Below are 26,834 nucleotides of genomic sequence, written 5' to 3' on the forward strand. Positions count from 1 at the left end.
CCAGAATGTCCTCCAAGAGCAACTTCTCCCAACCGTCCAAGAGCAGTTTGGCGCCCAAAAATGCCTTTTCCAGCATGATGGAGCACCTTGCCATAAAGCAAAGGTGATAGCAAAATGGCTCTTGGAACAAAACTTAGAGATTTTGGGTCCATGGCCTGGAAACTCCCCAGATCTTAATCCCATTGAGAACGTGTGGTCAATCATCAAGAGACGGGTGGACAAACAAAAACCAACAAATTCTGGCAAAATGCAAGCATTGATTATGCAAGAATGGACTGCTATCAGTCAGGATTTGGTCCAAAAGTTGATTGAGAGCATGCCAGGGAGAATTACAGAGGTCTTGAAGAAGAAGGGGCAACACTGCAAATATTGACTTGCTGCATTAACTCATTCTAACTGTCAATATAACCTATTGGTACTCATATTATGATTGCAATTATATTTCTGTATGTGATATAAACATCAGACAAACACTAATAAAAACCATAGGCCAGCAGATCATGTGAAAATATAATTTTGGTGTCATTCTCAAAACTTTTGGCCATGACTGTAGTTATATTCTTGTACATAGGAGCAGTATTATAGTAATTATATTCTTGTACATAGGGTGTAGTATTATAGTAGTTATATTCTTGTACACAGGGGCAGTATTATAGTAGTTATATTCTTGTACACAGGGGGCAGTATTACAGTGGTTACATTTTTGTACATAGGTGTCACAGGTGTGTCAGAGGTGACAGACAGTCGCCCTGCAGTTGGTTGCAGGAGATCTCTACGTTTGGTATTATAGACATTTTCTTAGATGAGAGGCTGTCTTTAGGATCCAACGGCTACCTCCCTCTGGCTAATTAGGTCTCTGGCCTGGTTGTATAAATACCTGGTGTGTCTGAGAGGGAGATGCCGGCTATATTCATTTCTACTTGTGAGGCTTAGCAAGAGCAGTACTTTGTCCTCTCTGGAGCTTGAGGCCATGTGCACATTCGGAGTCGTCTAAAGCTAAGCAATTTCCCCCTGTTTGTCTACCCTTGTTGTCTATAGAGATTAGTGGAGATCGACTAGTGCTCATATCCTCCAATCCCTAGCCTTAGCCATACGCCAGGGAAAGTCAGGGCGAGGCACGCGTGCGGCGTGAGGCAATATAGGGACGGTATTTGAGATAGGGTGACACTAGACCAGACAAGGAGGTGTCCACTTCCCCCTTTCCCTCGTGTCTTGGCTCCCTTTCCCTCTTTCCTCTGTGTTGCACTAAGTCTTTCCCACACCTGGCATGACATTAGAAAAACATATTATAGAAGTTATATTCTTGTACATAGCAGCAGTATTATAATGGTTATGTTCTTGTACATAGGAGCAGTATTATAGTAGTTATATTCTTGTACATAGGAGCAGTATTATAGTAGTTACATTCTTGTACATAGGGAGCAATATTATAGTAGTTATATTTTTGAACATAGGGAGCAGTGCTATAGTAGTTATATTCTTGTACATAGGAGCAGTATTATAGTAGTTACATAGTTACATAGGTTTTAAGGTTGAAGGAAGACTAAGTCCATCTAGTTCAACCCATAGCCTAACATGTTGATCCAGAGGAAGGCAAAAAAAACCCATGTGGCAAACACTAAGCTCCACATTGGGGAAAAAAATTCCTTCCTGACTCCATACGAGAATCAGACTAGTTCCCTGGATCAATGCCCTATCAAGGAATACAGTATACAGGGTGGTCCAAAAGTAGGTGGACAGAAAGTGTAATAAGGTTATGCTTAACGAAATTGAAGAAAATCCAGTAATTTTAGATAACATTATGTGGAGTGCTGAAGCTTCTTTCAAATTATCTGGCCATATTAACAGACATAATTGTATTTACTGGCATAATGAGAACATGCATTTAACATTAGAGCAACAACTAAATGAGCCTGGTGTCAATGTTTGGGGTGGTATTTCAAGTCTTGGTGTTTTAGGACCAATATTTTTTGATGGAACAGTCACAGGAGATAAGTATCTCCAAATTCTAATGAATCAAGTTGTTCCCCAGTTACAGTAACAGCCTAATTCAAATGACCTTTATTTCCAACAAGATGGGGCCCCTCCACATTATTCAAGAGTGGTCCGCGAGTATCTTGATGAAACATTTCCTAATAAATTGATTGGCCGAAGAGGCCCACTTGATTGGCCAGCACGTTCACCAGACTTGACCCCAATGGATTTTTTCTTTTGGGCAGTACTCAAGGACAAAGTTTATAGTCGAAAACCAAAAAGTGTCAGTGATTTGAAAAATTACACAAGAGATGCATTTCAAGAAATTAATACCCAAAGGGACTTGTGCAAAAAAGTTTGTCGAAGCGTAAGAGGCGGACTTCAAAGCTGTGCAAATTGTAATGGAAAACAGTATGAGCACCTGCGTTGATAAAATTTAAGGGCTTTTGTATTATTGTTCAGAATAAAATTTAATTGTCAATGTTATGCTTGTGTCACTAAATATAATTTTATATATAAATAAAAATAAATGTTATTATTTTCCGGCCACCTACTTTTGGAGCAGCCTGTATATAACCTGTAATATTATACTTTTCAAGAAAGGCATCCAGGCCCTTCTTAAATTTTAGTAGTGAATCACTCATTACAACATCATGCGGCAGAGAGTTCCATAGTCTCACCGCTCTTACAGTAAAGAATCCCCGTCTGTGATTATGATTAAACCTTCTTTCCTCCAGACGTAGAAGATGCCCCCTTGTCCCCGTCTCTGGCCTCAGAGTAAAAAGATCAGTAGAAAGGTCTTTGTACTGTCCCCTCATATACTTGTACATAGTAATAAGATCACCCCTAAGCCTTCGTTTTTCCAAACTAAATAACCCCAAGTATAATAACCTGTCTTGGTATTGCTGACCCCCAAGTCCTCTAATAACCTTGGTCGCTCTTCTCTGCACCTTCTCTAGTTCAGCTATGTCTTTGTTATACACCAGAGACCAGAACTGTACACAGTATTCTAAGTGTGGTTGCACTAATGACTTGTATAGAGGTAAAATTATGTTCCCCTCATGAGCATCTATGTCTCTTTTAATGCATCCCATTATTTTACTTGCCTTTGCAGCAGCTGCCTGACACTGGCCACTAAACGTGAGCTTGTCGTCCACCAATACACCCAGGTCTTTTTCAGTTACAGTTTTGCCCAGTGTTTTACAATTTAGCATATAATTATACATTTTATTTCCTCTGCCCAAGTGCATTACCTTACATTTATCCCCATTAAAGCTAATTTGACATTTATCAGCCCAAGCTTCTAGTTTACATAGATCATCCTGTAATATAAAATTGTCCTCCTCTGTATTGATTACCCCGCAGAGTTTAGTCTCATCTGCAAATATTGAAATACTACTCTGTATGCCCCCTACAAGGTCATTAATAAATATGTTAAAAAGAAGGGGGCCCAATACTGACCCCTGTGGTACCCCACTGTTAACTGAGACACAGTCTGAGTGTTTTCCATTAATAACCACCCTTTGTTTCCTATCACTGAGCCAGTTCTTAACCCACATACATATATTTTCCCCTATCCCCATTGTTCTCATTTTATGTATCAAGCTTTTGTGTGGAACCATATCAAAATCTTTTGAAAAGTCTATATACACAACATCCACTGCGTTTCCTTGGTCCAGTCCGGAACTTACCTCTTCATAAAAGCTGATCAGATTAGTTTGACAGGAAAGGTACCTCGTAAACCCATGTTGATATTGGGTCATGAGGTTATTCTTCTTCAGATACTCTATTATAGCATCTCTTAGGAAATCCTCGAGGATTTTACCTGGTTTGGTTTTTGGCCCCTTTTTGAATATTGGCACCACATTTGCTATACGCCAGTCCTGTGGTACAGACCCTGTTATTATGAAATCTTTAAAGATTAAAAATAATGGTCTATCTATGACGTTAGTTAATTCCCGCAGTACTCGCGGGTGTATCCCATCCAGACTCGGGGATTTGTCATCTATAGTGATTTTTAGACGCCGCCATACTTCCTGCTGGGTTAAGCAATTGACATTTAATGGAGAATTTTTGTTATCACTAATCATGTTTTCTATCATGTGATTTTCTTGTGTATAATACTGTTGAAAAAAATCATTTAGCATATTGGCTTTTTCCTCATCCTCATCCACCATTTCACCCAGACTATTTTTAAGGGGGCCAACGCTATCATTTTTTAGTTTCTTACTATTCATGTAGTTAAAGAATATTTTGAGATTATTTTTACTTTCTCTGGCAATGAGTCTCTCTGTCTCAATCTTTGCTGCCTTGATTTGGTTTTTACAGAATTTATTTAATTTTCTGTATTTATTTAATGACTCATCACTACCTACTTGCTTTAGTTCTGTAAATGCTTTCTTTTTGTCACTTATTGCACCCCTTACAGCTCTAGTTAGCCATAGTGGTTTCCTCCTATTTCTAGCATGTTTATTCCCATAGGGTATATATTGTGCACAGGTCCTATTCAGGATGCTAATAAATGTCTCCCATTTGGTTTGTGTAGTTTTATGTCTCAGGATATCGTCCCAGTGTATTGCACTAAGATCATCTCTCAACCGTTGGAAATTTGCCTTCCTGAAGATTAGTGTCCTTGTAACCCCTCTACTACACATCTTATTAAAGGATACATGAAAAATTATTATTTTGTGATCACTATTACCCAAGTAACCCCCAACTCGTATTTTTGATATGCGGTCTGGCCTGTTGGTTAATATTAGGTCTAGCAGTGCTCCCCTTCTTGTTGGGTCCTGAACCATTTGTGAAAGGTAATTGTCTCTCATAGTTGTCCAAAATCAATTACCTTTGCTGGAACTACAGGTTTCTGTTCCCCTTTGTATTTCAGAGTAGTTGAAGTCCCCCATAATAATGATTTCTCCTTGAGTCGCTGCTTCATCTATTTGCTTTATGAGGATATTCTCCGCTGCTTCCATTATTTTTGGAGACTTATAACAAACCCCTATCAGTAACTTATTATTTTTTCCCCCTCCCCTTATCTCCACCCTCAGGGACTCTACATTTTCATTAGATTCACATATATTCTCCCGCAAGATGGGTTTTATAAACACCCCCCCCCTCGCTGGTTTGTACGGTCATTTCTGAACAGACTATAGCCCTGTAAATTAACTGCCCAGTCATGGCTCTCATCCAGCCATGTCTCAGATATCCCCACCATGTCATAATTATTTTTAATAATAATTAATTAATTTTAATTAATTCTAATTCCTCCATTTTGTTGGTGAGGCTTCTGGCATTAGTGTACATGCATTTTATGTATCTCTCTGTACCTCTATCCCTTCTTACTATATTGACTCTTCTAACCCCACCCCCAATTTTTTTAATTTGTGCCCAGTTCACTATCTGCACTATCTTCCCCACCTATAAAATGAATACCCTCTCCCCCAATCCCTAGTTTAAACACTCCTCCAACCTTCTAGCCATTTTCTCCCCTAGCACAGCTGCACCCTCCCCATTGAGGTGCAGCCCGTCCCTAGCGTAGAATCTGTAGCCAACTGAGAAGTCGGCCCAGTTCTCCAGGAACCCAAACCCCTCCTTCCTACACCAGTTCCTGAGCCACTTATTTATCTCCCTAATCTCCCGTTGCCTCACTGGCATGGCACGTGGTACAGGCAGTATTTCAGAGAATACCACCTTGGAGGTCCTTGCTTTAAGCTTGCAGCCTAATTCCCTGAAGTCATCTTTAAGGACCTTCCACCTACCTCTAACTTTGTCATTTGTGCCAATGTGCACCATGACCGCTGGGTCCTCACTAGCCCCTCCCAGTAATCTGTCAACCCGATCAGCGATGTGCCGGACACGAGCACCAGATAGGCAGTTATATTCTTGTACATAGGAGCAGTATTATAGTAATTATATTCTTGTACATAGGGGCAGTATTACAGTGGTTATATTCTTGTACAGAGGAGGCAGTATTATAGTAGTTATATTCTTGTACAGAAGAGGCAGTATTTTAATATTTATATTCTACATAAAGGATAATATTATAGTAGTTATATTCTTGTGCACAGGGGATAATATTATAGTAATGCACTTTTAATCCATTATGAGAAAAGTACAATACAAATTCTTGTTGTTGTTGATGTGATTCTGCTCTTCTACACCAGATGGCATTATTTCAGTAGTTAGATTCTTGTTCATAGGGGGTAGTTTTGTGATAATATTTGGTTCATGGGAGGAATATTTTTTTTTGTAATTACATCCTCGTCTATAATAACCAGAACTATAGCAGATAATGCAAGAGAAAAAAATGGTTTTCCAGAACAACAACTCAATTAACCGATATGTGTTGAACACTTTTAGAAGTGACACATAATAATAACCACAATAGTCATCAGCTTTTATCTCCATGAAACATTGCTTCTGCTTTTATCACCTCTTTTTTTATGGTCTTACCTAGAATCTTCCCCAGTGTCAGAGACTTGATAGCTCGAAAGTAGAGATATGATGACAAGTTCTGCTTCTGCTTCATTGTCTTGTCAATCTAAATTAAAAAAAAAATTAGCTTTGAGCAAGAACAAATATTTCATGTCCATGCCAGGTATTCTGTGTATACAGCAGCCTGGTATTGACTACCTTGCAGAGCCATGTGTCTCCATGGTTACAGATGACAAATAAACCCTGAGAGCAGCATAAAATAGGGCATGAGACCCTGATTCCAGTGATGTGTCACTTATTAGGCTGTGTGCTGTAGTTTCAATATAATTAGTGTTTTATCAGCAGGAGATTATCCTTGCAGAACAAGGTGTCACGTCCAAGACAGTCCAGCAGATCTGTGCAACCGCACCCACATCACTGATTGGCAGCTCACTGATAATGCACAGTGTACATAAAAGCGGCCAATCAGTGGTGTGGGCGGGGTTTTACACAGCTCAGCATTTTGAGCACTGCTATATCTACAACAGAGAAAATAGGGATTCTGGCAAAACTGCACCAAACAGACCAATAAGTGACACATAGCTGAAATCAGGGTCTCTGCCCGTACTTTATGCTGCTGTCAGACTACACAGCAAAAACCTGCTGACGGACTCCCTTTAATGCATAGGTTTGCATGAGAGCTGCAAACAAAATATAAAAAGTTGATTAAAAATGTCCTACTATTTTGTATTTTGCTTATTGTAAATGTTTTGAAGCAATGAAAAAAATAAACATTGCTAATGTGAATACAATCTACTGCAAATTATGAGACAGCTGTCAATCAAGTGTCAGTAATGTTGTGCATACATTTCACATTTTTGAACATTACCATACTAACTGTAGATTTCTTCGTTCCATCATATAAATTGTAGAGTATAATACCGCGGCCTTTTAACCGACCCCTACTGTCTAACCGTTTATTAGAAATGTCACCCACAATGTGTTAGGATCACATTATTATTGGTTCAGACATTGTATAACATCATACAAGGGGAAACACTGTGCAGATTAGCAAAGAGGAGTATCAATAGGAATGTGTGAAGCATCTGAGGAATAATCACTGCATATTTTATTATTACTATTTAAAGGGAATCTGTTAGCAGGTTTTTGCTATGTAATCTGAAGACAGCAGGAGATAGAGGCTGAAACACAGAACTCAGGGATGTGTCACTTGTCAAAGTGCGTGCTGCTGTTTAATAACTGTGAAGGGTTTATCACTAAGAGATTAAAATTGCCAGACTAGTCTGGTAACACCCCCTCCTGTGATAAGCACCTCATTGTCTACAGACTTTGTACACAGAGAGCCTGGTGTGGGTGGGGATAGCTGTGGTGTGGGAGGAGTTAGCTTCCTCAGCTCTGCTAAATGCTAAATCTAAAAGCTCTGATTGTGTGAGAATGGCTGCACCCAGTAATCTAAGTGATGTATCGTTGGATTCAGCTTCTATTTGCCTACATCAGGCTGCTCTCAGATAACGTAGCAAAAACCTGCTGACAGATTCCCTTTAAAGGGGACAAAACATAAAAAAACAAAAAAATATTTCTTTGTAAGGAATCAACAGTGAAGTTAATGGAATTTTGCAAGTGTACAGTATAAAATTCTTTAATCCATTACAAACCAGGAATTATGTATGCTGACTGATTTATCAGATATTCTGGATTATTGGACATTAAATAAATTTTCTACTTTTAGAAAAGTAAACTCCAAAATTAGAAAATCATACAGTTCACACCTCCATCTGCTCCTGTCTCAATGCTTTGACTGCAGCCGTGACATGAGGTCGATTGGCTGCAGCAGTGATGTGAGCTATCGACCTGATGTCACTGCTGTAGCCAATCACTAAGCTCAGTGGATCAACCAAGCTAGATTGTATGGGTTGCTGAGCTCAATCTTTGTCGGGAGAAATGACATCACATCAACAGCACACATCATCACTGCAGCCAATGAGTAGCTCAGTCAAGGGAGATGGGACAGTTTGCTGAGCTCAGGGATTGGCTGTAGTAGTGACATCAGGTCGATAGCTCACATCACTGCTGCAGCCAATCACTGAGCTCAGTGGATCGATAAAGGTAGATTGTATGGCCTACTGATTTCAATCTGTATCTGCAGAAATGACATCACGTCTACAGCCCACATCATCACTGCAGCCAATCAGCAGATCAGTCAAGGTATATGAGACAACTCGCTGAGCTCAGTGATTGGTTGCAGCGGTGAGATCACATTGACAGCTCACATAACCGCTGCTGAGCCCATCTATTGTCTGTTGCGGTCAAGTCACATTGACAGCTCAAACCACTGCTGCAGCCAATCATTGCTCAGCTAAGGTTGATGGCCCAGGTTTCTAAACTCAGTAATTGGCTGCAGTGGTGACATTACATTGGCAGCTCAAGTAACCATTGTAGCCAATCTCTGTGCTCAGCTGAGCTAGATAGAACGGTCTGCTGAGTTAATTAATTGGCAGAAGAGGTCACAGCTCTCATCACTGCTGCAGCCAAACATTGCTCAGTCGAGGTACATGGCATGACCTGAAGAGCTCAATGATTGACGGAAGCGGTGATATAAGTTGACAACACAACATCATTCCTGCAGCAAAAACACCGAGACTGAAACAGTGCCGGAGAGCAAGCACTGTTCCCGCGGAGGGGGGCATACTGTCTAGTTTTGTAGTTTTATGTGTCAGGCAAGTTTGGGGTCAACTTTTCTAAAAGTGGAAACCCCCTTCAATGTAAAGAGTTTGTCACATAGCACAAGAAGAGTCTCCTCAAAGTCTCTGCACATCAGCACGGGAGGTCGGTGTGAATGGTTTCCTTACCTGTATAGATAATTTCCGCCCTTCTCTGCTGATCTTCACGTGGTGAAGTCTGCGATTGTTAAGTCTCTCAGAGTCTAATGTGAAAACATACGATCCTTCCTTACTGAGCCTATATCTGACTTGTAGACTTCCTAAAAAACATCAGAAGAATATGAAATCAGGACTCTGCCATGTTCAGCCCTGTCCTCACACCAAACCCCAGAAACGGGGCTTCAATGCACAAAAGTCAAATCAGAGATGAGTAAGGTTGAAGTTTTACAAAACATTCTGAACGTTTTTTTGTCTATTTATTTGTGAGCCGTTCTTGGTTCTTTACCTCCCTCTTTGGAGACCCAGTTTCCTTTAATAAGCGAAACAGAAAATGTTTGTTACTATCAGATTTTTGGGTAAAAAAAAAATCAAAGAGAAATTATTATTTTTATTTAAAGGGGTGGTCCAAAATACAAAGTCATTTTTCCTCTTAAATTACTATTTATTTATTGCCATAATCTAAACTATTTTCTAATATATTTGCATTAAAAATCCCCTATCCTTCACTCACTACACTGTCTATATGCTTTTCTTTTTTTTTCCCTACTTTCGTTTCAATGATGCTTCTGACGCGCCCCCTGGGACATATTCCTTTTTGAGGGGAATACCCGGCACCGGATCAGATGGGGGGTTGTAGTCTCCGAGCGGCTGTGACCCGGTCCCGTGCCCAGGGCGTCAAGCTAAGTGTTATGTGGCAGCTTTACAGATGTTACTAAAGTTCTTTTGTGTCGACTACGCCACCCGTTGTGATGCGGTCACTGTGGCCGCCGCTGCTGCAGGGTCCGCTGAGGCTGATGGTGGGTGCGCAGCTTGGTGAGATAACCCCCAACGGGAGGGGTATAGCCTCAGAGGGGACAGGCGCAGAGGATGGGGGTTGTGGTGGTGCGATGCAGCCGGCAATGAAGACAGACTCGGGTTGTGCAGTTAAGGGTGTTTACTTACTGCTGATGTTGTACTGGTCACTCCAGCTGCTAGTGACCACCCGAGCCGTGCTGCGTCCACCAGGTCCTGGATCCGGTCAACCCCCAAACAAGTCCAGAGCGTGGCCCTGAGCTCTCCCTCTGTCCTTTCTTCAGCCGTCCCCACCAGTGATTCACCTAGGTCCAGCTCCCTCGGGCCTTCTTTTGGGACACCCTTGGCCCTGGGTTCCCTGACCCTTCACGTGGTGTGCCTTCGGGGTGAATGTGGTGGGTGACCATGACAGACACTGCCCACGGTCTCCGGTCTCTGGCTGGGGAATGTCTTTGCCCCCACCAGCTTGGGTTCCGGTACCCTCTTGCTGACTCCTCACCCGGTGCTCTAATTTGGGTTCTTGGGTCCCTTCAGTCTTCCCCCTCTGGATCTTTCTCTGCTCCACTCTCTCTCTCTCCAGGGCTGCTGTTTCCTTCTCTCTCCTCTCCAACTGACTTGTTCTCAGCGTCTGACCCTGATCTAAGTTGATGCCCTCCTTATATATCCCTCTATGTGTGAGCTCAGGTGACCAGCACCCAATGAGCTCCTATCACTACCCAGACTGCTCCCCCTATCTGCCCCTACACTACATGGGATGTACCACCCCCCTCCCACTCCAGCCAGGAACAGGCTCGGTTGTACCTGCACATTTCTAAGTGGGAGTACCGTCGGCCTGCTCCTCTGGAATGGGATGTATGTAGTGCATGCAGTCTATCTGAGCTCAGTTCCACACTCCTTCCTTACCCGGGAGTGGAATATCACACCTCTGGGTTGAGGTGCAATACCCCTGTAGCAGCCGAATCCTCAGGGTGCTACATTCCTCCCTGGTAAATCACAGCACGTCCTCGGGCTGTAAGACATAAAACACCAAAACATACAAAATTTTTATATGAACATATAAAACATATAAACATTATATATATATAAAACTTTTTATATAAACATTCTCGTAGACTTCTCTTGTCTCTGGTTCCTCCTCCGGACACTGTGCAACGTGTGTCCGGGAAAAGTGCGACAGTCTCTTAGAAAAACTGGTTTTCTATAAAACCGGTAGGGGGCGCTTTAGGACGCGCAACTATATACAGGGAAGGTTGAAAGTTGGCCGCTCTCAGTCCTCGGCCAGGTAGAGGGTAGGGAATGGCTGCTCACAGTCCTCAGCCTGTAGGATGAAGGGGTTAACGGGTAAACAGTTCCCTGGTCCCAACGGGGACTATTTTAGCAGCAACAGTTTCAGTTTCTATATACCCCGATTGGGTAACTATTTACAGCTCCTGCTCTGCCGCACTCAACGGCGTCTTCCTCCTGCTCTTTCTTGATATGATGTTTCTTCAGACCCGTCCGGGTCCTCTGACTCCTCCTCCCCGTACCGCAACTCCTCCTCCGTCAAGCGGTGTACGTGGAGGGCGTAAGGTCCTTTGGCACACTTGTGCCGGGTGAAAGTGACCTCGTCTCCGACGTAGAGGTCACGGCCTTTGTGACCTTCCGGCAGGTGGGACTCGACGTCTCTGCGGGTCACAAAAACGTCACCGCGGTTGTTACGGTCCCGAATAAAGCCCCACCCATGCTGCGGGTTGAACTTTATCACTGTCCCGATGGTGCGGGGACAATGCGCTGCACGGGGGTTCCTCCTAGTCCGGCTCTTCTGCTCCGCGCTCTGGATTTGGGCCTGTTGTTCTCTGACCCGCCTCTCCTCCCGTTCTCTCTTAAACTCTGCCAGCTGTTGACGGCAACACTCTGTACGTTCAGCTGCGGCTGCCCGAGTTTCTCCGGTGAACCCCATCAAATCTTCTCCCGTGGGGTCCCACACGAATTGGGCTTCTGCTAGAGGAGGTGAGACCCGAGCCACGGGCTTCGGAGCCGGGATTAGGGGCTCACACAAGGGCCCTAGTCTTTGCTGCCGCTCCAGCTCAGGATACCCTTCGGGCCAGATGAAGGGCCGCCCGTCCGGCCATGTGAGCTGGCCGAAGAGGTCCTCCCCCAGGTGTGGCACCCTAGGTATTGCGGGCGCGGGCGCGGTGGTGGTGGCGCCCGGGTTGCCCAGGCCTTGCGGCCAGGCCTGGGGCACCTGGAAGGTGAAGGGCACCGTTAGGACGGCGGCGCCCTGGGCTACCTGGCCTTGCGGCCAGGCCGGAGGCTCCGCGGAGGTAGGGGGCGCTGTTGGTGGTGCGGCGCCCGGGGGTACTAGGCCTTGCGACCAGGCTGGTGGTATTTCCTGCTTTGTCACGCTCCGGGTCGAGGCGCGTGACGTCACAGGGGTCGCTGCGGCGGCTTCCGGTCGGGGCCTAGTCCATGGCGGTGACCTGGCGGCTACGGGCACAGAAGGGGGACTTTCGGGCTCTGCGACGGGGAGCTGGGGCAGGTAAGCGGTGTCACGGCTTGGGGTATAGGCGTCCCCTTTACCTGCCTCCATGCGTTCGGCTCCCTCCTCGGCGCCGTCTCCGGCCTTGGGTCCTCCTGCGCCATCCTCAGAGGCGGTCTGCTTCCTCTTCCAGGGTAGCGTGCTCCGTTGACTGGTCTCAGCTTGCTGGGTCATCTCCCGGCCCCACTCCGCCAGTATCTCGCGCTGTACCCGGGCCATCCTCCTTGCGAGGCCCTCCAGGGCAGTTTGTGCACACTCCCGGTCTCGGGGGAGCTGCGCTAGGATCTCCGCTAGGCCTAGCGGGGTTGTGGACTCTAGCAGGCTCCTGACCAACGGGTCGGTGCTGCTCTGCTCTTCTTCCAGCAGGCTCCTGGCCAGCGGGCCGGTGCTGCTCTGCTCTCTGGACATCTCCGGGTGAGCTTCTCTGCTACTCCTTGTTAGACCTCTTGCCTCCGGGTGCGCTCGCTCCAGTCTGCTCCAAGCGACACCCATCTTTTCTCTTCTCTTTCGTCTCCTCCCACTTCGAGGGCGGTCCCGGGGCAACTCGGTGACTGTCAGCTCCAGGGGGAGTTCTTTCACGCTGACAGACACCTCCAGCATCACAGTCTCTGTTGGTGGGGGCGGTTTCCACTTTTGGCGCCATTTTCTGTCCTGGCCCACGATGGGAGGTGGCCTCTTGCCCTCCTTTGGCACGCCCATAATGGCGTCCGCTGCTCTTCCAAGGCGGGAAATCTGCGGTTTTGGCGGGAAGCGTCGCCCAGTGGCGGGAAACTCTGCAGATGGCGGGAACAAGTTGGAAATGGCGGACAATCGGCGGGAAACGACTGGTGATGGAGTCCGATGGCGTGGACCCCCCGGAACCGGCGGGAGACTTCTTTCTGAGGTAAACTTGCACTTTTCTTCAGGCACGCAGTACCCGGTTGTTGTGGGCACGTAATCCTGCCGACTACGCCAAAGTTGACGCGCCCCCTGGGACATATTCCTTTTTGAGGGGAATACCCGGCACCGGATCAGATGGGGGGTTGTAGTCTCCGAGCGGCTGTGACCCGGTCCCGTGCCCAGGGCGTCAAGCTAAGTGTTATGTGGCAGCTTTACAGATGTTACTAAAGTTCTTTTGTGTCGACTACGCCACCCGTTGTGATGCGGTCACTGTGGCCGCCGCTGCTGCAGGGTCCGCTGAGGCTGATGGTGGGTGCGCAGCTTGGTGAGATAACCCCCAACGGGAGGGGTATAGCCTCAGAGGGGACAGGCGCAGAGGATGGGGGTTGTGGTGGTGCGATGCAGCCGGCAATGAAGACAGACTCGGGTTGTGCAGTTAAGGGTGTTTACTTACTGCTGATGTTGTACTGGTCACTCCAGCTGCTAGTGACCACCCGAGCCGTGCTGCGTCCACCAGGTCCTGGATCCGGTCAACCCCCAAACAAGTCCAGAGCGTGGCCCTGAGCTCTCCCTCTGTCCTTTCTTCAGCCGTCCCCACCAGTGATTCACCTAGGTCCAGCTCCCTCGGGCCTTCTTTTGGGACACCCTTGGCCCTGGGTTCCCTGACCCTTCACGTGGTGTGCCTTCGGGGTGAATGTGGTGGGTGACCGTGACAGACACTGCCCACGGTCTCCGGTCTCTGGCTGGGGAATGTCTTTGCCCCCACCAGCTTGGGTTCCGGTACCCTCTTGCTGACTCCTCACCCGGTGCTCTAATTTGGGTTCTTGGGTCCCTTCAGTCTTCCCCCTCTGGGTCTTTCTCTGCTCCACTCTCTCTCTCTCCAGGGCTGCTGTTTCCTTCTCTCTCCTCTCCAACTGACTTGTTCTCAGCGTCTGACCCTGATCTAAGTTGATGCCCTCCTTATATATCCCTCTATGTGTGAGCTCAGGTGACCAGCACCCAATGAGCTCCTATCACTACCCAGACTGCTCCCCCTATCTGCCCCTACACTACATGGGATGTACCACCCCCCTCCCACTCCAGCCAGGAACAGGCTCGGTTGTACCTGCACATTTCTAAGTGGGAGTACCGTCGGCCTGCTCCTCTGGAATGGGATGTATGTAGTGCATGCAGTCTATCTGAGCTCAGTTCCACACTCCTTCCTTACCCGGGAGTGGAATATCACACCTCTGGGTTGAGGTGCAATACCCCTGTAGCAGCCGAATCCTCAGGGTGCTACACTTCATTTAAGAATCCCAGTGCATGCTGGGAAGCTGAAACGAAGTGTCATCAGGGTTCATCAATTTTGTTAATTAATAAAGATAACACTTCTATTTTTTAAACTGTTCTTACTTTACAGCATTTTTTCACACCTGCCTAAAACTTTTGCACAGTGCTGTATATTTTCAGGATCAAAGCTTTCAGTTATTTTTCTCAGTAATTTTCTCTGCTGGTGATTATCTCTCTCCTGTGATTTTCATATGTGAAGATGAATCATTTAGGCTCCTTCTAATACCATAATGTCCTTTTTATACTACAATTTAATCACACCCAGGCTTGTTTTCTACCGCTGCTGCTGCTGGTAGATGTGTCTCCAGAATGTTAGAGGAAATTATGGTTTAGGATTGTTTTTGTATATTTTTTACTGTTGCTTTTTAATTATTTAGATCTGAGACATCTGTATTAAGCCTGAGGTTTCCACATTGTTGGAATCTAATTATGTTTTACTGGGTGAGATTTGCTCAAGAATTGCTTTATATTTGTTTAAACGCTTTTTTTTCTACTCATTAGATCCTGCGCACATAGCGGGATTCTGTGGTTTCACACTAGCCCTCGTTATGCCTCAGCGTATAAACATCAGAAACGGGTAACACTGACCAACAATGCCGTATTATAGAGACGACAGCGCCTCATGGAGACATCACATGGACTGTCTACAGGACCGTTCTATCTACCTATCTATCCATATACTGTATCTATGATCTATCCATATATCTATTATCTATATCTATCTATCCATATATCTATTATCTATCTATTTATCTATCTATCTATCTTTCTATATATCCATCTATCTTATCTATCAGTCTATCTATTATCTATCTATTTATTATCGGTCTATTATCTGTCTATCTATTATCTATCATTCAATCTATTTATCTATCTATGTATAGTATCTATCTATTATCTATCTATTATCTGTATATCTGTTATCTGTCTATCTGTTATCTGTCTATGTATTATCTATCATTCGATCTATTTATCTATATATCTATCTACAGTATCTATATATTATCTATCTATTATCTGTCTATCTATTATCTATCATTCAATCTATTTATCTATCTATAGTATATAAGTATTATCTGTCTATTATCTATTTACTATCTGTCTATTATCTGTAAACCTATTATCTATCCATCGATCTATTGTCTGTCTATCTATTATCTGTCTATCTGTTATCTGTCTATCTATTATCTACACATTTATTATCTATCTATCTATCTATCTATCTATCTCTCTATCTATATCTTTGCACATCTTTAACAACTAAACATCTGTAATGTTTATTCTTGATTCTGTTCCAGTACATGTCACAGATGTCATGGGTGTCATCCGTGCTGCTGGAAACAAATTGATATGTTTTGCCCAAGTTTTCCACATTTTTGGAATCAAATTATGTTTAAAGGGAATCTGTCCCCCCTGGGACTTATCTGACCTCTAATATGGGCATACAGATGATAGAAATATGAATCTATACTTACCTGTATGCCTCATAGTAGAGGTCTTGTTGCTTTGAAATAGCTTTTTATTGAATCTTTATTCTGATGCTTACGGCCCGGGGCTGGGAAGAAATGCTCGGCTATTTTGTGACATACAATGTTCCCCCCCTCCCCTGAATGTCACATTGCCCTGTGACGTGCAGTCTCGTCGTCCTAATCCCGCACATGCGCAAATCACCTTTAACACAAGGCGCACTTTTTTCTCCCGGCTATCTTGTTTTCAGCAGTGATCTTGTGCGCAGGCGCCGGGGAGTCACAGTGACCCATTTTGATCAGACATTTATGGCATATCCTGGTAATACTCCAGTAATGTCTAAGATAAGATTATCTTGTTACAAAAACAGACCTCTAAGTGTGCCGTATTCAGCCTGGCTCTGCATATAATCAGTTCAATAATCTCTTGTCATGATATTCTGAAGAGTATTTGTGGCGCCCCTGAGGGTTCAGTCGCCACAGAGGTACTGCACCTCACCCAGAGGTGTGGTGTCCCCTTCTCTCAGGTAAGGAGGGAGTGCTGCCCGGAGCCCCAACACCTGCATCCAACACTACACTGCTCCAGGCCTGCTGGAAGGGCAAGATGCAATGTGTTTCCTGCTGAGCCCTGTCCCTGGCTGGAGTGGGGGGAACCCAAAGGTAGGGGGAACCAGTAGTGGGTGTGGGTGGAGAAAGCAGTTTAGGGGAGCACCATAGTAGTAGATATTTAATGGGAAGCCATCTTAGGGTGGCAGAACAGTTGAGGAGAAAGTGTTAGTAAGACAGGGAGCAGAGTCTCTTTAGGAGCTCTGCTCCACAAGTAGGGCCCAGTCCTAGAGGCCCAGGTGTGGAGCAGAGGAGTAGGCTCCAATCTAAAGAAGGGATCCCAGGGGGTACGGCGAGTGCAGGACGGCACCCGTACGCCCTGAATCTGTCAGAAGACAGAGGGATCGTAGGCCGCAAAATGGGCACCGGCCCCTGGACCAGTCGTGTAACTCCAAGTCTCGGCTGGAAAAAACGGAGGCTTCTGGCTTTCATAGACCAGTTGCCGCAGACTCATTCTAATCCCCGTGAGGGTCAAGCAGGTCTGGGAACTCCAGCAAGACAGGAGGGACTTCAGAGCACCCGAGCAGGATTGAGAGTGGGGAAGCGCAGGGCAGGAGGGAGAAGTCCCAGCGTGAAGACGGTCTAGCTAGGAACACAAGAAAGTGGGGTTCCATCAGGTGCTCCTAATCTGCCTGAGGAACAGCTGAACCCCTGCCTGGTGAATGCAGCGCGACGTGGGAGACTGCCACCTGTACAGTGCACCAGTGGAACTGTCATAAGAACTGTGAATAAAAACTTGGATGACTGCTCCGTACTGCCGCCATCCATTCTTTCATTTGCGCCCTCTTGCCTCCCGGCACTACAACGCCCAGCGCAACTTTTCACTACCTACACTGCCCTGGAGCTAGCTCTACCTGTGGAGAGCCACACCATCCCTGCTGCCGTAACACCAGGTCCAGAGGACTGCTCCGCAGCGGCGGCACCCTTTAGCCGCATTCCACATGTGGCGTCACGAAAAACTTTACAAATCCCCTATAAATAGAAATTTCCATTTTGTTGACCGCCCTGGGCCACGGACAGGGTCCGCCACCGTGATATCCCCCACCGGCATCCATAGAGGCCCGGCTGCCGAGTACCCCACGGCTCTGGGGGCGCGTCAAACTTGGCGTCACGAACAGGATACGTGACCAACACGTTAACGGCGGGGATATTGTGTGCCTAAGGAACTGTTTTTCTACGTTGAATGTGGCGTCCGCCATAGAAGAACGGGCGCCATTATGTGCATGATCAAAGACACCAATATGGAACCTCCCATCGTGGGCCGGTTCCCAGAATGGCGCCAAAAGCACACCCTGCCCCTTGCAACAGTGACTGTCCGCATAGTTGTGTCCGTCAAGGCAGGGAGGACGTCGCAAGGAGTGACCGACAGAAGACTGCCATGGGACCGCCCCCGAAAGGGGAGGGGAGGAAGAGAGAAGGAATGGAGACAGGGTGCTGTCTTAACCAGTCTAGACAGACCTCACCTGGCAGCCAGCATGGACGGAAGCTAGGATCAAGCCTCCGCCTCTGGCCTGCTGCAGTGCCAAGCGATCCCCCTCACCCTGGAGGGAGAAGCCAGTAAATTATCCCCAGAGGATGCGGAATTCCTCCAGAGTGAGATTCTAGAGCTGAGCCAACAAGTAGAACGGGCCCAGCAAGCAGCGGTCAACAGGTGGAGGAAAGAGCTGCTAGAGAAATTGGCAGCACGGCGGAGGGCAGCACCGGATGCCAGCAGCAGCACCCCAGCCCCGGCAGAGCCCGCTAAATACCAGGAGGCTGTGTGCAGCACAGGAGCAGGTAGGAAGTGCCAACCTGCTCCTGGACCTCCTTCACCAGCACTCCCTGTATCCCGCCATGCCCTCCCTGGAGCAGCTGCTCAGCCCGGAACCTCCACCCCCGGGCGCTGAAGCCAGGAACCTGCTGCTTGGTTCCCTCCCGGAGCCTCCACCTCCGGCACCCGAGTGGGTGTACGGCGCGCCGGTCTTCGATTGGTCCGCCCGGTTCGAGGACCAGCAGCCGTGCCCGCTACTCCTGACACCAGCGCCCCCGGTTGCCTGGCCCAGCAGAGAAGAGTTTAGTTGGGACATCCGGGGGGGGGGGGACCTGATGGGGTTCCCGCAGGAGACCCAGGCCGAAGCCCTGCAGAGGAAGGAGTTCTGCAGGAGGGAGCTCCAGCAGCTGGAGAAAGAGCGGCGCGCTCGGCGAGCACGTTGTGAGCGACTGGAGGCCCGGAACAAAGCCGCAAAGGCTCAAGCCCGGCAGGCGGAGTCTGCCCACCCCAGCCCCCGTGAAGAAGGACTCGTGGTGAAGTTCAACCTGAAGGCTGGGTGGGGCTTTATCAGAGATCCTAACTTTGCAAGAGACATTTTTGTAAACCGGCGGGATGTGGAGCCCGAGCTGGAGCAAGGCCATCCCGACCGGAATCTGTACCCCGGTGACCGGGTCACTTACACTCGGCTCCACGGGGAACGCGGGTGGTACGCCCTACAAGTGTACCGTGTGATCGAGGACACACCCCCGCAGGACATACCTTATGACCCGGCTGGGTCTGGTAAGAACCAGAAGTACCCCAGGCGGGGACCCCACTACTAGCCTAGTAGGTGGGACTAAAAATGTATATAGTCACCCGTAATGGTACAGAAATATAAAGTTAAAATAATGTTTTTCTAATAGTGTGTGTTTTCATAATTACCCGTCAGGGTATACAGACTCCAGGCTGGGGACTGTGAACAGCCAAAAACTTACTGTGTATATAGCTTTGCACTTCTTAAAGTGCTTCCTATTGGTTATATATTAGCAACACATGACCTCAGAAGAAAAACCCGTTTGGCGTGGCGGAAGACGTGGTCCAGCACCAGGATTACCTATGCCCTGCAGCCACACCCAGGGCCTACGTTGAGGGTTTGCGGACTGGTCCCTCATGCTGCTACTGTTACAACCTGTTACAGAAATTTTATTGGAAAGTGCTCTTATAATGTTATGATACCCTGTAACGTTAAAGTGAAGTGACTCGCCCCCAGGGCCGTGGGGTACTCGACAGCTGGGCCTCATGGCTGCTTTTGGGGGGGGGAGATCACAGTGGCTGGCCCAGTCCGTGACCCAGGGCGGTCAGTGCAAAAAGGGGATATTTATAGGGGATTTGTCGTGACGCCACCTGTGGTGTCTGGTGAGGATCACCAGCGCTGCGACAGTCCTCTGAGGCAGGTGTTAGGGCAGCTTGAGATGGAACGGCTCCCCACAGGTGGAGAAGGCCTCAGGGCAGTGTAGAGAAATGGAGGTGCGCTGGGCGTTGTAGTGCAGGGAGGGAAATGGCACCAGCGAAAGAAAGGAACGGAGGCAGCTCAGTGCAGTCATCCAAGGTTTACTCACAGTTCTTAGACAGTCCACAGGTGCACTGTACTGGTGCAAGCCTCCCGCGTTGCACTGCGTTCACCGGGCAGGAGTTCAGTCCTTCCTCAGGCAGTTCAGGTGTACCTGGCAGAACCCCACTTTCTTATGTGCCTCTCTAGATCGACTTCACGCTGGGTCTTACTCCCTCCTGCCCTGCGCTTCCCACTGTGAATCCTGTTCGGGTGCTGCGAGGTCCCCCCTGTCCGTCGGAGTTGCACAGACCTGCTTGACCTTGCTAGGATTGGAGCTGGGGTTTGGCTTCTGGCTATAGAAGTCAGAAGCCTCTAGTTTTTCCAGCCGAGGCTTGAAGCTGCATGACTGGGCCAGGGGCCGGTCCCCTTCTTGCGGCCTAGATCCTCCGGACACTTGGCAGGTTCGGGGTGTACGGGTGCCGCCTACACTCACTGTACTCCCCTAGGATCCTTTCTGTAGAACGGAGCTTACTCCCTGCTCCCCTCCTGGGCCTCATTCCTGGGCCCTTGTAGTGGAGCAGAGCTCCTACAGAGACTCTGCTGCCAGACTGTTCCTCTGAACCACACTCCAACTACCGTTAAGATGTCTACCTTTTATATATCTACTATATGATTGCTCCCATAAACTACTTCCTCCACTCACAGCCACTACTGGTTCCCCCTAACTTTGGGTTCCCCCCACCCCAGCCAGGGTCAGGGCTCAGCAGAAAACTACATTGCGTCTTGCCCCTCCTGCTGGTCTGGGCTAGTGTAGTGTTGGATGTAGGTGTTGGGGTCCCGTGCAGCACTCCCTCCTTACCTGAGAGAAGGGAGACAACACACCTCTGGGTGAGGTGCAGTACCTCTGTGGCAACCGAACCCTCAGGGGCACCACAGAAGTGCCTCCCATAATGGGAAGAAATGTTTTATTATCTTATATGTGATGCATCTAAAAATTTGCATGTCTGTAATATACCCTGTTTTACTCTGTTCCAGCCCGCGGACGTGATGTGTTTTACCAGGGGGGGAGTGTGGCGCCATGAAGGTTCAGTCGCCACAGAGGTACTGCACCTCACCCAGAGGTGTGGTATCTCCTTCTCTCTGGTAAGGAGGGAGTGCTGCCCAGAACCCCAACACCTGCATCCAACACTACACTGCTCCAGGCCGGCAGGAAGAGCAAGATGCAAAGTGTTTCCTGCTGAGCCCTGACCCTGGCTGGAGTGGGGGGAACACAAAGGTAGGGGGAACCAGTAGTGGGTGTGGGTGGAAGAAGCAGTTTAGGGGAGCACCATAGTAGTAGATATTTAATGGGAAGCCATCTTAGGGTGGCAGAACAGTTGAGGAGAGAGTGTTAGTAAGACAGGGAACAGAATCTCTTTAGGAGCTCTGCTCCACAAGTAGGGCCCAGTCCTAGAGGCCCAGGTTGGGAGCAGAGGAGTAGGCTCCGATATAAAGAAGGGATCCCAGGGGGTACACCCCGAATCTGTCAGAAGACAGAGAGATCGTAGGCCGCAAAAAGGGGACCGGCCCCTGGACCAGTCGTGTAACTCCAAGTCTCAGCTGGAAAAACTGGAGGCTTCTGGCTTTCATAGACCAGTTGCCGCAGCCTCATTCTAATCCCCGTGAGGGTCAAGCAGGTCTGGGAACTCCAGCAAGACAAGAGGGACTTCAGACAACCCGAGCGGGATTGAGAGTGGAGAGTGACCAGCCCAGGGGATGGGGCTGACTCGGTACCCAGGCCTTTGCCTTGGGGATGTCGCGGTGGTCGGCTCCCAGGCCCGTACCCTGGGGTCACTCTTTAAAAGGGTGTATATTTGTTAATTTTATAAAAGTTTGTGACGCCACCTGTGGTTTCTGGTGAGAATCACCAGCGCTGCGCAGTCCACTGAGGCCGGTGATAAGGCAGCTCAATGGTACAGCTCCCCACAGGTGGAGCTAGGCCTCAGGGCAGCGTTTGAAGAGGGAATGCAGGACAGGCGATTCCCAGCCGGGTCAGGGCAAGAACGGGGACAGACACGATAGTCACTTCAGTACCTTTTACTGATGGAAATTCAGGCACGTCCCAGAGCACTGTAGGGTGAAGGGTGCATATCAGGATCCTCCCCAAAGAGCGGGTGCAGGGCCTCCTGTTTCTTGCCTCTGCGTAGTAAGTTTCTGACCTGCCTGGAGCTAGGCCTAACTTTGTCTCTGTCCTGCGCTGGCTGATGTTGTGGTTGGGCCTTCTATTGGAGTGCACGCTCCCGGATTATGAGGCCTATGTGCCTCCTGGCTCTGTTACGCATCAGCAATTTAGCGATCCTGGGACTTGTAGTTCTCCAGGGATTCCGGTTATGCCTTACTGGGTCATAGAGATCCCGGTAAGCTTCGGACCCGGTGTCCGGTAAATGCTTCGGGGTTAGCTGGTTAAGCTCCTCTGCCCCCTATGTACTAACTCTCCACTCGCCTTCGGCCTACTCGGGCCCTCACTAGGCTATACACACTAACGGCAGCTTGCCGTGCTTCACCGATCTTATGGCGCCGGCACACCTAAAGCTCACTATTCTGAGCTACAACTGAGTCTGGACTGTACTCCAGTGCAGACTGACCTCTCTCAGGCTTCTCTACCGCAGGAACTCTCTCAATAGACTGTACTGCCTGGCTCCACCTTCCCTCTTTTTAGCCACACCATCCCTGCTGCCGTAACACCAGCTCCAGAGGACTGCTCTGCAGCGGCGGCACCCTTTAGGCACATTCCACAGGTGGCGTCACGAAAAACTTTACAAATCCCCTATCAATAGAAATTCCATTTTTGTTGACCGCCCTGGGCCACGGACCGGGTCAGCCACCGTTATATCTCCCACCGGCATCCATAGAGGCCCGGCTGCCAAGTACCCCACAGCTCTGGGGGCGCGTCATATTCGGTCCACTTTATGCACGTTACATTTTATTGGTGTGGTTTATATATTTAGGGGATTAAACCAAAATTTGGCTCATTTTGCATTGTGTAACATCGTTTTTCCATATTCCGGGGGAGTTTAATTTTGTATGTGAGCTGATGGGGTTTGTCTGCTTTTTAATACCGGTGTGGCCCAGCTGACACTGGGGATCTGTAGTCTGTTTTTGCTCTTATTTTATTTCTTGTTCACCAAACAAATTTTTTTTTAAATTTTATATATCCGCCATACTGTTCCAGAAATATGGGCCTATTTATTTAATGCAAATTTTTATAGTTTTTTTTTACCAAGGGGGGAGTTGCTCATAGCTTTCTATCATATGGTGAATTGATCAAATACAAAAAAACTACATATTCAGGGGAGCATCAGAAATAAAATAATAACAAAAACTAACAATAGGAGGTATTAGTATATACTACTGTGCTATCACGTATAGTACAGGTAATGCAGCCCAGCTGATAGGTACCTTCCCCAACCATGCAAAGTGACCTGTGACTAGTGTTGAGCCACCCCCGTAGTGTTCGAGTTCGGTTCGGTTCGTCGAACACCCGTGTGTTCGCCGAACTGTTCGTCGAACTGTTCGTCGAACACCTTCGAACACCGTTAAAACCAATGGCAGGCAAACAAAAACACATAGAAACACATAGAAACACATAGAAAACACCTTCAAAGGTGTCCAAAAGCTGACAAACTGCTCAGAAGACACAACTAACACATGGAAAAGTGACAAGTACATATAGTCATGCGAAAAGAAAAGAGGTGGAGGAGTAAAAGGAGGGGGAGACACAGATATAGGCATGTCATGCCCTTCTAAAATCCAAAAAGTGAGAAGCCGAGACGGCCAGTCCGCTCCTGCCCGTGCCACCTCCGTGTCGCCGGGTTTGTGCCAGAGCCGCGGTGAACCCTGACGGCCAGCCCCCCTCTCCCAATACTGGTGCCTGTCCGCTGGTGGGTCGAGAGAGCCCCCCTGTGGTGGAGGCAGCTCTAAGCTTTTTAATTTAAATTGTCCCTCTAATTTGAATGAATACACTTTAAATCCATTTACAAGGATCTATTGGAGGGCAAGTCTCATGCCAGCAGCCGCGTAATTCCAGCTCCAGTAGCGTCCACTAAAGCTGCTGCAGTTAAAAAGCTTTTATAAGGATCGAGCTCGGCTGTCCACCGCAAGGCATCCTAGTGCCAGTCCCAGCCCCTATGCCTTGGGGTGCCTCCTGATGCTCTTCACTAAGTATCCCGTGGTCCCGAAGCATTTCCTTTGAAAAAATTAAGTGTCCAAACTACAGGTGGTGTAGCTTGCTTAACAGCCGGGATAATCCGCTGACTAGCAGACACTGCTACTAGGCACCAAGTATTTCCTGGGCTAGATGCAGTTAAAAATTTGTAAGTAGATACTCTCGTTGGATGCTGAGAAAGCATTCCATAGAGTCTCCTGGCACGCCATATATGATTCTCTTAAAAAGCTTGGGGTAGGGGTCTAGGGGACCCTTTTATAGCCAAAATCACGGCCCTGTATCACAATACGTCACCTAGGCTGAAGATAAATGGAACTGTAGCACCGAGGGCTCGGTTGCTACAGACGTATTGCACCTCACCCAGAGGTGTGATATCTCACTCTCAGATAAGGATGGAGTGTGGATCAGGACCCGACACCTGCATGCATTACACCACATTGCCGTGGGGCAGGGCGACCAATATGCCCCTGAGATGGGCACGACAGTCCCTGTCCCTGGCTGGAGTGGGGGGAGGGAACACTGAGGAAGGGGAACCCTGCAGTGCAGGAGCAGGGAGGAAGCAGTTCCTGGGTGCATTGAGAAGGGAGTATAAAAGGTGGGCACCATCTTAGTTCAGTGCAGAGAAGTCTGAGCAGAAGTGGCAGGGAGCAGGGGCTCTGCATGAGCTCTGCTCCGGAGGCGGGCCTAGTAACAGAGGCCCAGGCCTGCAAGAGGGAGAAGGAAGGAAGAGGAGCGGAGAAGGCTCCAGGAACGAGGAATGAAGGGATCCCAGGGGTGCGGACGGGCGAGTCGCCACCGCACGCCCGAATCCACCTGCGTGGAGGGGTCAGGCCAAAGGGGGAGACCGGTCCCCGAACTAGTGGAGGCAGGAAACGACCCTCAGCTAGAAACCGGAGGCTCTGACATTTTATGTGGCGCAGCCCCTTGCTCCACCCGCTAGGAAGGCACCACATAGGGTCAGGGAAACTGGCGCCAAGTTTACCAAGAGGAGGCCCGAGGCAGCCGGACAGAAGTGTTGGTAAGAAAGGCCAGACAAAGGACACACAAAGGGGGTCCTGTGAAGCGCTCCAAAGTTATCTGGGAGTTGTCTGAGCCCCTCACCTGGTGAGCACAGTACGACGTGGGCAGCCGTTACCTGCAGACGTGGTCTGGATAATAAGAACTGTGAGTAAAGGCCCTGAACTGCATCACTGACTCCGTGTCGTTACTGCTGCTGCCCTGCACCATCACCCCCATCCTCCGCATACACTGCCCTGAGGCTATACTCCTCCCGTGGGGAGTTATGCTACGCTCTGCTGCACCCACAACACCAGCCTTAGCGGTCTGCCCTGTAGCGGCGGTTCACTCTGACCGCAATCCACGGGTGGCGTAGTCGGACATTTAAACATCAAAACCACATAAATAGTTCCGCCACTGGTTTGACCGCCCTGAGCCACGGAACCGGATCGCCGCCACGAAGACTACAACCACCAGCATCCACCAAAAAGGGTCCGGCTCCGGGTGTCCCAAGGCCCAGGGGGTGCGTCAGAACATTTTCATCACCTTTCACAATCACCAATGGGACAAGGCAGGGATGTCCTCTGTCCCCTCTCTTATACATCCTAGTGACGGAGCACCTGCTCTCATCAATTCGCCATAACCCCAATATTAGGTGGATTGAGGTGGGAGGCACCGAGTACAAGTGCTCTCTATTTGCTGATGATGTCCTAGTATATATCACTCAATCACATATATCCATCCCTGCTGTTATGGCTGAAATAGATCACTTTGTTACATGGTAAAATTTTAAAATCAATGCAGCGAAGTCTGAGGCCCTCGATGTCTCCCTCCCTAAATCCATATAGGATTCCATCCAGTCCAACTTTCCCTTTGCCTGGCCCTCACAGGGTATCAAATACTTAGGAATTCCTATTCATAGAGACCTCTCCCATCTATGTTATCTTAATTTTGGGCCCTTTATTGAACAATTCCATACAGACCACGGTTGGCAAGTTGGAACTGTGAGATTCACTACGTGCACCACTGGTATTTTGTGGAAAAGCACATGTAAGATTCTGCAACAGTCTCTGCTGATACTCCTGCATGCGTGCATCCCTTTCTATGGCAGGAATAATTTCTGCAAATTTACTTTTGTACTGGGGATCTAACAGTGTGGCAACCCAGTAGTCAGGATTATTTCTAATTCTCACAATTCGAGGGTCATGTTGCAGGTAGTGCAGCAAGAAGGCACTCATGTGTGTTGCGCATCCAGGAGCACCAAGTCCCTGTTGTGTTGGTGGCGAGGTAACAATCATGCTTCCTTCCTCTGTCCTCTCCCCCCAACCTCGCACAACAGAAATGTGATCAAGGTCTCCCTCATCTGATGAGTCTTCCATCAGTTCGTCCTCCACTTCTTCCTGGGCTCCTGCACCTTCCTCACTAGTTTGGCTGCTACCATGCGCCCTGGTAAAATCATCTCCCCCACCCTCACAT

At 48.1% G+C, this 26,834-nt stretch overlaps 1 protein-coding gene across 2 annotated transcripts in view; it reads right to left on the reverse strand.

The window, feature by feature from the left end:
- The window catches only part of LOC141153876 (contactin-associated protein-like 5), a 536,901-nt gene that overhangs the window by 31,064 nt on the left and 479,003 nt on the right, over positions 1–26,834 (reverse strand). For both annotated transcript variants that reach the window (XM_073639117.1, XM_073639118.1), the window contains 2 exons: positions 9,258–9,388; positions 6,427–6,514 (listed from right to left, as the gene is read on the reverse strand). In XM_073639117.1, coding sequence (XP_073495218.1) covers positions 6,427–6,514; positions 9,258–9,388 — 219 coding nt within the window. The remainder of the gene's footprint in view (positions 1–6,426; positions 6,515–9,257; positions 9,389–26,834) is intronic.

Source organism: Phyllobates terribilis, unplaced genomic scaffold (assembly GCF_046119375.1).
Source record: "Phyllobates terribilis strain yellow unplaced genomic scaffold, ASM4611937v1 Scaffold_7__3_contigs__length_470593459, whole genome shotgun sequence".
Lineage (NCBI taxonomy): Eukaryota > Metazoa > Chordata > Amphibia > Anura > Dendrobatidae > Phyllobates > Phyllobates terribilis.